Source organism: Serinus canaria, chromosome 1 (genome assembly GCF_022539315.1).
Source record: "Serinus canaria isolate serCan28SL12 chromosome 1, serCan2020, whole genome shotgun sequence".
Classification (NCBI taxonomy): Eukaryota; Metazoa; Chordata; class Aves; order Passeriformes; family Fringillidae; genus Serinus; species Serinus canaria.
In genome coordinates, this window is record NC_066313.1 from 107,875,578 (window position 1) to 107,887,650 (window position 12,073).

Below are 12,073 nucleotides of genomic sequence, written 5' to 3' on the forward strand. Positions count from 1 at the left end.
CGGAGAGCTGTTTGCAAGTTACATCCCTCTGTACAAGCACAGTCACTCCTCAGAAAGACTTTTGGAAAGAGATTTTGACTGAACAGTGAAAAACTGGGAATTTTTTGCTGCTACTCCTGATTGCAACAGGCTTATCTTTTCCCTTTGCCCCCCTGCAATATCAACAGTACAGAAGGGCAGGAACAACTTCTCCTCACCCTGATTTGTGTGGCCTGAGAGGATTGCAATCTTACTTCTGCTGAAGGGCAGAATTATTGGGGTTAAAGCCTGTCAAGGAAGGAATGTGGATGGCACCTGTGCTCCCAACCAGAATAAAAAGACTAGCAATAAATGAATTTTGAGAAGCAGTGTTTGATGATCTTTTAGGAAAGCAAAATGTGGAGCAATAAGAATAAAATTATTATCAGTGTGTTACTGCTTGGTGTCAGTATTTCCTGGTTTGATACAGCTTTAGCTGATGACAGTAAAAGCTGTAGGATTCAGTATATCCCTTTGCATGCACTGTTTGGCCCTCTTTTCTGTGACTGAACACAGTGCTGCAGCCTGGCACTGAGAAATTGTCCTCAAGGCAAAGGAGGAGCCAGTGTCATTTGGAGGATTCCCTGCTGGGAGTTCACAGGAGCTTTTCCTCTGCTCTTGCCATGGCAGAAATGTTTTGCATGCAGGTGTGCACCTGGGGAAGGATGGAGCAGCATCCCCCCAGCTATCTTCCTTCAGTATAACTCTGAAAGAGAACAAAATAGGCATAAAAGAGAGAAAAAAGTGTGTGGTATGTGGCATTCACATTCTCTGAAAAAATCCCTTCACCCACGATTTTTCTCCTGGGAAGCTGAGAAGCCTCAGAGAAAAGGAAAACAATTGTTATCTCATTTGCTTCTCCTGTGTTGTGCTCACATGGAATGTGTTTGGAGATTGTTTACCCACAGGTGATTGTTCCATTGCATTCTGGTATGAGTTGTTTTCACTCTTTGGCCAATCAGGGCCAAGCTGTGTCAGGACTCTGGAAAGAGTCAGGAATTTTCATTATTATCTTTTTTGCATTCTGTAAGGATCCTGTCTGCATTCTTTAGTGTAGTCTAGTATTCTTTAATACAATATAGTATCATAAAGTAATAAATTAACTTTCTGAGAACATGGAGTCAGATGCATCATTCCTGCCATGGGGTCCCTGCAAATACAATTGTGGTACACAAGATTGAGATTACATACCCAGAAATCCAGAGGTAACCAACCACCTCCTGGTGACTTGAAAGCACAACATTTGTTGGAGATTAAAAAAAAAAAAACCCAAAACCTAAAACATTAAACTTGTGGATCTCAGGCTGAAGTAATTGCTGAGATCACCAGCTGGTGCTTTGCTTGGCCCAGAGCAGAAATTGCTGAGTCTGGATGGAGCAGGAGAGTGGCTTTGCTGCTGCCCTCACTGAAGATGATGAAGAGGAAGAGCACAGAGTGACCTGATGGGCTCCAGAGGAGGCAGCACCAGGCACTGTCAGCCAGTGCTTGCTGTGGTCTCTCACACACATACATTTGTCTCCCCTGCTGTTCCTATCCTAGGGGCTGACAAAAGTTCACCAAAGTGTAAGAATCTCAGTATTTTACTGCTTTTTTCAAGTCTGAAAGCTCACTTTGATCACTGAGTTTTGCCTTGCACTCTTTATCTTTGTTATGATCTTTGCAGAGAAAGATGTTCTGCAGAACATCAGAAACCCAAATGTATTTGCACACAAATACACAATTATCAGTGGGGATGTCCTGGTTTAGGGCAAATTTGAGAGAGAATCTCCAAAAAGGGCTTCTCCAGAAAAGAAACCCGCATGGCCCCTCCCCCCAACCGGTTTGGGAAGAATTCCTCGGAGAGAAGTGGAAAGAACCTGTTTATTTAACAGGCACAGCACCCCCAGCACACAAAATGAACAATACCAGGTGACACCACTCTGTCACTGCTCTGAAAAAGATGACAAATTCAGGAAGTCTCTCTGGGGTGGTCGCTCTGTTATCAGTCCCTCTGGCACTGGGGCAGCTGCTGCAGCCACAAGGTGCAAACTCTCTCTCCGTGTTCCAAATCCCAGTCTGGAGCGGGTTTGGCAGGTCCAGACAGTAGAGGGGAAACAGTCCAGGAAGGAATTTGGACTGTTTAGCTAAATTAACTAATGAGAAGAGGGAAAAAAGCAAGAGCAAGAAAAGCAGAAGCAAAGCAGAAGCAAGAGCAAAGGCAAAAAGCAAAAAAGCAGCCACATGCACTGGTGCTATCTGGATGTCCCACTGAGTGGCTGATAAGAGGCCCAAAACAAAACTTTCACTCTGCCAGTCTTAAAGGCACAGAACATAATATCCAGCATAAATTACACACAGACAGATGGGGATAACAGTCACCCTAGGGCAGGGGAAGATCAATCAATTCTCTCTCAGCAAGTGTGAGGAAGGTGTGTTTGGCTCCTGCTCTGTGTCTCTGTCCCTGGGTCCCCATTTCCATGTTTGAAGCACTGCAGCCTCTCTTGGTCTGAGACTCCCCCTGCCAGGTGTGATGGGCTGACACGGGCTCCATGGCACTGAAAAGCAGGTTGCCAATTGCTTTAGCACCACAGCTCCTGCCTGTCAAGGTCAGAGTGTTCCCTGCAGCCTCACACAAACTTCTGACACAGCTGGCAGGGCAGAGAAGAGAGGTCTGATGAGAAATTCACCTTTGACTTACCTGGGGGAAGGTTCAAAGCAAATTAATGAGAGAAAACGTTACCTGCTCATCCAGTCCTGTTTCAGATTAAAGGTGTAACAGAGAAGCAGCTGCTGTTAGATTGTTTCTCTTATCATTATATCACAGGATTGTCTGAAACAGTTTCAGATAATGACACTTTCAGCCACTGCTGCGACTCTGTGTCACACACCTTGTAAGTACTGACACCACTTTTGCAAGCGTACAACATTTTTCTTCCTGCAGCCAAAAACTTCTTGTTCAGACTTTTTTTTAATAGGCTAGGTTTCTTTCATGGAATAATAAAGAGGTATTTTGCTTTTAAAGTGAGGTGTACCATAAAGGTGCTTAAATGGTTTGAAATGCATTCAGTTTTAGACCCACACAAATTTCAGGATGCACATTTCAGCAGCAGGCAAATAGAAGTTTAATTTAAATGTAATAATGAAGGATGCTCAGGAAGAAGGAATGTTACCCCTTTGGCCATGGCTTGAGTATCCTTAGCCCAGAGTCTGACAACCTGCTCAGACCAAATGTAGCCCTCCCCACTCCTTCAGAATAAAAAGGTGTTATTGTCCTTTTCAATGCCAGTTCAGCTGTTTTTATCTCTCCTGTTTAGCAACATGCATTCCATTGCTTGCATTCATATGCAGGGGAAAAAAAGAAAAACCCCAAAACCCAGACAGGTGTTTGGGGCAAAAGCCCGAACGTGGTGACTCTGAGAATTTTGTGTTCCTGGGTTATGAAGATCTGTTCTGTTGTATTTCAGTTGTTTGTGGTTTTATGTGCATTTCAGGGAAAGTCACGAAATTTCACGGAAATTTGCCCTTCATCATGGAATCCCTTGGTTTTCCTGGATTACAATAACTTCTGGAGAACTGTGGACAAGATGGGAAAAGAGGTAGGCTGTCAAAATTCTGTGTTTCCTACAATGCTCCATGAATAAATTGAGTTTTGTTTTGTTTTGTTTCTGGCAGGGTTTTTTATTGCTTCTTTATATATATTTAAAAAAAAAAAACCTCAACAACAGAACAAAACAGAAAGGAAGCATCCATCAGAAAGATTTCTATATTGTCCAGGAACTGTCAGAAATAATAGGTTTTCCTCACTGAGAGTGGGGTGGACTTGTAAAGGCCCCTTCCAACCCAAAATATTCTATGAGTCTATGAGAGGAGACAAAAAGATCTGGAGGTGTCTAAGATATCTGAAAAAATGAGGTTGAACTCAGTGTAAGTATTTTCTCATGACAGAAAAAAATATTCCATGAGCTGGGAAATTAGAAGGGGTTTTTCCCCTTCCCTCATGACAGCATTATGAGTAAAGTTTTTTGTTTGCTTGTTTGTTTGTTTGTTTTTGGTTTGGTTTTTTTTTTTTTTTTGTTTTTTTTTTGTAGCTGCTTAGGCTGGGCTCCAGTTTGACTTCACAGTAACTTTATTTTTAAAGTTCAAAATATAAGCAGAACAACTGCAGCCCCTGGAGCATTATACTCTCTTTCAAATATTCATCAGTTTCCATAAAATCTAGCAAAAAACCAAGGGCTTTACCTTATCAGAATCTTCTAGCATAACTCACTGTACTCCTGCAAATTCCACTGGTTTTATGTGGTTTTGCAGAATCAAATTTATGTATTATGATACACAATTTTTTTTTTGTAAAAAGTACATTTTTCAAAGATTTAGGGATATGCTCCACATCATGTTACTTACATGCAAATAATTATTCTTAAGAATTTAACTGCCTAAAATATTTCAAAAGGATCGAGACATTTTTTCTTACTGTGCAATTAGCAGAGAGACATAGGGGCCTTTGGGTGTTAATCTTGGAACTGACTGGAAAAAGAACTTTTCCCTCAATTTCTAGAGGACACCAAGGCAACTAAATTGGAATTGCTTCTGGACAGCTAAAAGCCAGATGAGCCCCAGCACAAGGTTCACTGGTCAGCCAAAGACAGATTTGGTGGTGATGGTAGGATTCATGCCCAAAGGTGTGAATGGAAAATGTTCAATTTAGTGAATTTATTCCAAATTTATATCCATGTGCAGGGGGAAAAAAGTAACTCTTGGCCAACATTTCAATTAAGCCTGTGCTACTATCTAGCACACAGGCAATGGGGAAGTACTGAATAATTTCTTGGATATTTCACCTCTGTCTCCAGATTCCTGTTGATGCACCATGGGATGCTCCACATGCTGAAGAATGGGACAAAATGACCATGACAGAGCTGATAAATAAGATTTGCTGGACCAAGTAGGTAAATTTTTACCTTCTTTGAAATTCCAGCTGTGGAATGATAGTGGCTTTTTGGGCAGATTCTGTGGGACAGCTGAGGACAGATCAGGAGGTGTTTGAATGGGCTTTGGTTGGCTGGCAGGTGGCATCAAAGGTGCTGGGGGAGCATGGGGTTTGCTCCAGCAGGTCCCTGCTGTGGTGGTGTGGGCTCTTCCCACCATCCTTTCACTTCCAACCATTGGATCCTTGAACTCCAGCCAGCTCTCCTGTGGCTCTTTGCCTTACAGTGGAGTTTCCCATGAGGCACTGACATTCAGAGCCTCAAGGAGGATGAAATCTGCCCTTCCAAATTCCAGGGCTGCAATTCTGCTGTTCACCATACTCCTCTCAGAATCTTAAACTCCACAATCTCATGGCCACTGCAGCCAAGGCTGCCCTTCACCTTTGCATCATCCCACAGGTCCTCCTTGTTTGTGAGTAACAGGTCCAACAGAACATCCACAATAGTTGGCTCAAGGTGTTTTATCATCTATAAAATGACCAGTGTGTTTTCTTTGAGGGACTGCCCTGTACAAATAAAAAAAGGAAAAATATTCAATACATTGAGGTGATGACAACTGGAAATTCTCTTCCTTTCCTTTCTCTTTTTAATAATTTCTCTTTATAAGGCAAAGAGGAGTGTGCTCTTCTGAGCATTTGTGTCCCACTTGCTGTGCCAGCCCCTGTGCTGTTCTCTAACATCTCCTCCCTCCTATTCAGTGTCTTTTATTTGTGTGGCTGTGCTCTGTTTGCCCTTTCATTCTGACTGCAGTTTGGTGCTGTGCCTGCAGCTTCCTGACCAAAACTTTCCATTTGAAATTCGTTTTTATGGCTTAGGTCTTGCTCCAGCTCCTTGGGATATGCTGTACAGACATTTGGACTTGCTCAGGCTCCCTGTGGCATTGCAGTTTTCTTTGCAATTAGCTTTATGAGCTTTTTGCCTGCAGACTTGGTTACTTTGCAAGTGCACTCTCTTCCTTTTCTAGTTTTTACTGCTGCTTTTAGCCATGGAGCTGGTGGAGCATAAACAGGACTGGGTTTGTAGTGATCCCTCCTTTAACAGACTTCTCTGCTGGGCAGCTTCTTCTGCCAATGGTGTCAGTAAAACAGCCAGTTTTAATGGATGTGCTCAGCTGGAATGCATTCAAAAACTCAGTAAAAACTCATTTTAGATCTATAAGCCAAGCAACATTTTTCTACACACAGTTAAAAAACAGTGCTTAAACAGAAAAACTCTTCCACAGCATTTTCTGTATGACTCAGGGCCAAGATTACAAAAGAAGATTTGTTTGCCCTGTGTCACAGATCAGCATCTACTGATCCTGGAGACTTTTTTCACATTTCTAAGGCCTGAACCTGCTGGAACTGTTTAGTGTCTTGGTGCTCTCAAAATTGTCACAATTGTTCTTGTGTGCAGGCTGTTTTCACATGCTGGCCAGTAAAATAGGGGTGAATGACCTTCATACTTTGGGAAATGAGGTTATAAAAGTTTATAAGTTACATATTTTAGCCCAGATAACTTACAAAGTTCCTTCCTTTATCAGATGATTATGAATTCATGTCGTTTCATGAAGCTTCCTTGAAGTCAAAGTCCTTTTACCTTCTTTGCAAAATGATCTCAATTTTCTTAGAAATCTGTGGCCACAAATGCATGAAATGTGAATAGCCAGATCCTCTGCTGCTGTTTCTCTGTTTATTTCAGAGGATGTACTCTGGTAGACAGATGACCCTCTCCTTATTTTTATAGCAATGATTGCCAATTTGGTTCCTCTGTCTGGGTTATTTACCAAGTCTGATTCTTGATTTCACAAAGGGTCAGTGCAGCAGTGTTACATGGCAGGTGGGAATGTGCAGGCTGCTCAGTCCCCCAGGACCCATCAAACCCTGGAGCTGTTGTGCCCAATGAGCTCCCCATGAGAAATGCAGAAAAGTTTCACCAACAGATTACAAAAAATGTTCTTCTGCTGAGAAAAATATTTATTCTGATGAAATGAATAGCAGCTGGGAAACTATTTAATGGAGGTGAAATCAGTGGGATTTCAAACTAAATGAGTAAATACTTTGGGAGGGAAGGAGGTGCTGGTAGAAACCCATTTAAACAGACTCACAATAGGCTGAAAATTAAAAAGCTTGACTTTTCTGACTTTGGGAAAGCAGCCCTTGTTTAGTATGGCAAATAAAATCCTGAAAGCAGCCAGGAAGTCCTGTTTTCTCACAGTCTTTTTCTGGTGCTGTGTCTCACACAGAGCTGTCAGAGACTTCGCCACGGTCTTTGTGAATGTCAACGTCACCTCTGAGCCTCACGAGGTCTCTGCCCTCTGGTTCCTGTGGTATGTCAGGCAGTGTGGGGGCACATTCAGGATCTTCTCTATCACCAATGGGGGACAGGTACAAAATGTCTCATTTCCTTCCTCCTCTTTTGAAAGTGTAACAAGCGAGTGCAGTGTTGTACCCATCAAAACCCTGCAATTAATGAAAAGATGGGAGCATGTGGCACCAGAGAGAAATGTGTTCTCATGGGGTGACACAGCCCTGCTTAATGAAGGATTCTATTAGCTAAGATGTGGTATAAACTGGGACTATTTAAACAATTGGGGGCTTTCTGCATTCACTTCAGCACTGTTGTTGCAGTTGTGTTGCTTTTTTGCCAATTTATTTTATATGGGTTATTTGGCACATTTGAATGTTTACAAGAGTTCAGAACAAGTGTACTTCAGAGTGAAATGTGGATGTTTTCTTGGTGTTGAAGCCTCTAATGACAAGAGTGGGAAGTAAATAGCAAAAGTCCTTCCTTCTTGGGTCAGCTCACATGGCAACAGTTTCCATCAACATCTGTTTATTGGGGTAAGAATAGAAAACCATGTGTCAGGAAGGATGTAAGCAGTGCTGATGCTGTCCTGTGGTAGGAGGCAAACCTGGCTAAGAGCCTTTCTCCTCAGGAGCCCCTCAGTCAAGTTTGCTGTCCCACATCAGCAGCTGCTAGATGTTGCAGCAAGAGTTAAAAATAAAATCAATCCCAAGATACTCATTGCTAAATGAAACATGTGGAGGAGGGAAAGCTACCTGGGAAGAGCACTTCTTTTCTTTGTAGCTGGATGGGAAAAGCTGTCTTTGTTCCTATCATGCTAACTTCTTCCCTCACCCCAATCAACTTTAGTTGAGCAAAAGCACTAAGGGTTTCTGGCTTAGTGGCCCTTCCAAGTCTTACAAAACCTGCTTGGGCAGCCATTTCAGTCTTGCAGCACAAAACTTTATGGATCCTTTCCTCTCTGCTAGTACCAGCATTTCACATGTAAAAGTGAGCTGCTTTACCTCCTGCTGGGGGCTGGTAGATAAAAGAGGTTTTAGTGCTTCCCCTGGCCCTCTGAGTGGACATTGCAGGGAAATGTGTGTCACAGACTGTGCTTTTTTCCTGGCAGCACTGTCTTTGTGTCTTTCCAGAGAGGACACAGGGAGAAAGCTCATTACCTTGAGACCAGACTCAGTGCAAGACCTGTCTTGCTTCTGGGCTGGCACAGTATTTCACTGTACAGTTGGTTTCCTTGTCACACTTGAGGGTTTTGGTAGCACTGTGGTGGGTGAAACACTCAGAACCCATTTTGAATGAAGTGATATGTTTATTTTTGCTAGAAAATTCTGCCTGCATTATATGTGCATGTTCTCTAAAGAGTCTTTAAGCCAGGTCATTAGGGAAGCCATTGCACAAGTAGTTCAGTCACTAATCCTCACTGAGGCTCAGGTTTATGCCCTTGCTCTTCTGAAAGTCTGGGTGTCTTTATGCACCCTTAGGACTCGCAGATTTAGCCTGCAATTTCATGATGGTGAGCAGAAGTCATATTCAATGCCATTTTGATTAATGTTGTTGATTTTTTTGTCTGTTTCTTTCCTCTTTGTTGTTTTAGGAGAGGAAGTTTAAAGGGGGTTCCGGTCAGATATCGGAGAAAATAATGGAACGCCTGAAAGGCAGAGTTAAACTGGAAAGACCTGTGATCAGTATTGATCAGACAGGTGATAATGTCCTTGTGGAGACTCTAAACCATGAGATATATGAGGTAATTCAATCACAATAAAAGTAGAGTATGCATTTAGTAGGGGAATATATCTGCTGTATCTCTTAGCCAGCTGTAATCAGGAAGCACCCATTTGTGTGTGTCTGTTTCTTGGACATTGCTGACACTCCATGGAACCTGCTTTACAGATTTATTTATGACTGGCCCTCTTCTTGGTGTTCTGCTACTTGGTTTCTGTCATTACTCTGACTTCTCTGCCTGAAATTTCTATGTCTTTATATATTTTTACATTTTAGTTCTGCATTGAGGCCACTTCAAGGGAAGAAAAAATAACCTTCCTGTTTGTGTCTAAGTTTGAGGTTCACAGCTTAGAAATAAAGAAAAAAAAAAGACATTTCAAACACCTTTAGTAAGATTTTGCCTCTGGACTGTGGTGCTTTGAAATGTTCCATCAGCACAGGATGACCCACAGTGGCACCCATGGGGCAGCAGCAGCCCCACCTGCCTGAGAGCACCTGAGAGCAGCAGTGTTGGGATACAGTGTCCCCCTACAGAGTCCTGCACTGCTCCAGTCAGACCCAGGGCCTGTGAGAGGAATAGAGCACATTCAGGAAAGCTGCAATCACCATGAGTACTCCTTGTCCTAAAGTAACATCCTGTGAATGTGCACAAATGTGATTTTTTTTAGCATCTTATAACTGGGACAAATGTGGGTCATATTTTCCTGGAGATAATAAAGGCAGATTTACCCAGGCCATAGAATGTCTCTTGCCCCATTTCCCCACCTGTTTCCAGCCAGTTTTCAACTCTGCTCTGTTTTTTCCAGCTCCTTGTTTGTGAAATGGCAGAATTGCTTTTGTCACCTGGAAATCTGTGTGTGGGAAAGGCACCTAGCAGGGTCAGGAGTGGGAAAGCTGTTGGCAGCTGTTAAGAGTGTCTTTCAAACATGTCCTGTGGGGTGAGCTCACAGGGAGGCAGCGCCTTGTGCTGACTTTGTTCTGCATTTCAGAGCAAGTATGTGATCAGTGCCATCCCTCCAATCCTGACAACAAAGATTCACTACAAACCAGAGCTGCCACCAAACAGAAACCAGTTAATTCAGCGTTTGCCTATGGGGAGTGTCATAAAAACCATGATGTACTACAGGGAAGCCTTCTGGAGGAGGAAGGGTAGGTGGGGAAAGCAGAGGATGTGGGAACTCTGTGCAAAATTTGAAGCTCTGCTGTCTAACAATCAGGGAATAAATCCAAGGGAGGGTTAAATGTTCAAAACCCCAAAATCAAACATACAGATAAGTGAAAAGTAAAGCTCCTTGGAAAGCAGAAATCTTTCTCTGAGCTTGAGTGCATGCCTTGTGCCAAAGATAAATCCAGACCCAAACAGGATCCCAAATCTCAAAACTGAGGTGGGATGACCAAGAGATCAAGCAATGTTTCACTGGGAAACCTTGCTGAAACCTGCAGAGCACAGAAGCATCAGCTTCCCTGCAGCATCAGCTCCCTTCTTCTCCTGCCAGGGACTGTTAGGTCAGCCAAAGAGAATTTACAGCAGATGACAAGCAGAACTTAAGGTGTAAGCAAGACCTTTCCCTGATTTTAATCTTCTGTTCTGCAGACTTGATATCTCAGAGGACTGGGAAAAGTAGGTTAGCTTTTCGTTTAGCTCAAAATATTTTTTTTTCCATGCTGTAATATCTTGTTTTTTTCAGCTTTAACTGATACTATTTTCAGAACTATTTGTATGAACAGATTAGTTTCACTTTCTTCCTAACAATATTGAGAGTAGTAAGAATATTTCTTAATCAAAGTAATATAATTTTTGCATGTTCCAGGGCATAACCTGGCCATTGAGATTAGGCAGGAATACAGTCAGGTGTATGCATTGTCATCTGTATGGGATTTTTTGCATGTTCATCTGAAACATGTCCTGATGTGATCCTAGATTAGACATCCCATGCTTCTGCTGCATTACTGTTATGGAACACCATTCTTAACAATCTTTTCCCCAGCAAAATCAAAATAGTGGAGATTTGAGCCTGTAGTGACCAGATGAAATTACACTGGGTTTTGTTTTGGTCAGACTTACTCATGGAATGAATCACCATAACTCTCACTAGATCAATTTTTTTTAATGTTTATTCTCCCTAAAATAGAAAGCCAAAGGGACTTGCAGCAATCTACAGAAATTCCTTGTTAGCTAACAATGGAATTTTAAAGATTTTTACAAGTCTGTGTACACAATTTCCCAGAGTCATAGAGAAGAGAGAAACTGTTGCACAGACACTTCAGACACATAGGTGTTATTGGTAATAACAGAATTACTGTACAATTCCTTTTATGGATCATTTTCCCTGCTCATCCCTAGCAGAAACTGTGATCATCAACAAGTTTTTCTAACAATCATCTTGGGGTTTCTTTCCCCTTAGGTTATTGTGGTTCCTTCATCATTGAGGATGAAGGGTCTCCAATTGGAATAACCATAGATGACACAAAACCTGATGGAACTTTCCCTGCCATTATGGGGTAAGAGCTGCTGGCCCACACTCACAGATGTGTATTTCCCCTATTTCCCTTTGTAAGAGTTAGTGGGAGCAGAAGGGAGAGGGGAAATTACCAGGTTACATCAGTGTTTCCCACTTCAACAGTTTGCACAGATGGAGGAGAGCACTTCTGCCAAGCCTCCTGTGCCTCTCTGGTCCATACAAACTTTTTGGTGAAGGTTCTGCTGCAAACAGCCTAATACAAGGATGTGATTGGGAAGGAGTTGTGGATTCAGCTGCAGTCTTTTTTAGGCAGTCAGTTCACATTTGGGTTTTTTTTGCTGTGGAGTAGATTTAGAAATAAATCCCTGTCTTACCTATCTGTTTGAGCCTGTATTTGGCTTATGTGGGGCTTTTATGTTTAGTGCCTGGTTCAAAATGATAATGCAGTTGTCCAAGAAATCCTCATTTGTCTCCTCTCCCCACTGAGCTAAAGCAGGACAAGGAACATCAGCTGCTGGAGCAGGGAGGCAGATGTGCAGTGAAAAAATAAAGAATCTGTAGAAACTGACAAGCAAAAATGTTACAGTTTGGACAAACAGGTGGGAAAATACATGACAGCAT

At 42.4% G+C, this 12,073-nt stretch overlaps 1 protein-coding gene across 1 annotated transcript in view; it reads left to right on the top strand.

Moving 5' to 3' along the window:
• Positions 1-12,073, top strand: part of LOC103815769 (amine oxidase [flavin-containing] A-like) — a 35,096-nt gene that overhangs the window by 16,338 nt on the left and 6,685 nt on the right. Inside the window, exons 4-9 of the mRNA XM_009089607.4 lie at positions 3,489-3,593; positions 4,848-4,939; positions 7,207-7,348; positions 8,863-9,012; positions 9,980-10,139; positions 11,396-11,492. Of these exons, the coding sequence (XP_009087855.1) occupies positions 3,489-3,593; positions 4,848-4,939; positions 7,207-7,348; positions 8,863-9,012; positions 9,980-10,139; positions 11,396-11,492 (746 nt within the window). The remainder of the gene's footprint in view (positions 1-3,488; positions 3,594-4,847; positions 4,940-7,206; positions 7,349-8,862; positions 9,013-9,979; positions 10,140-11,395; positions 11,493-12,073) is intronic.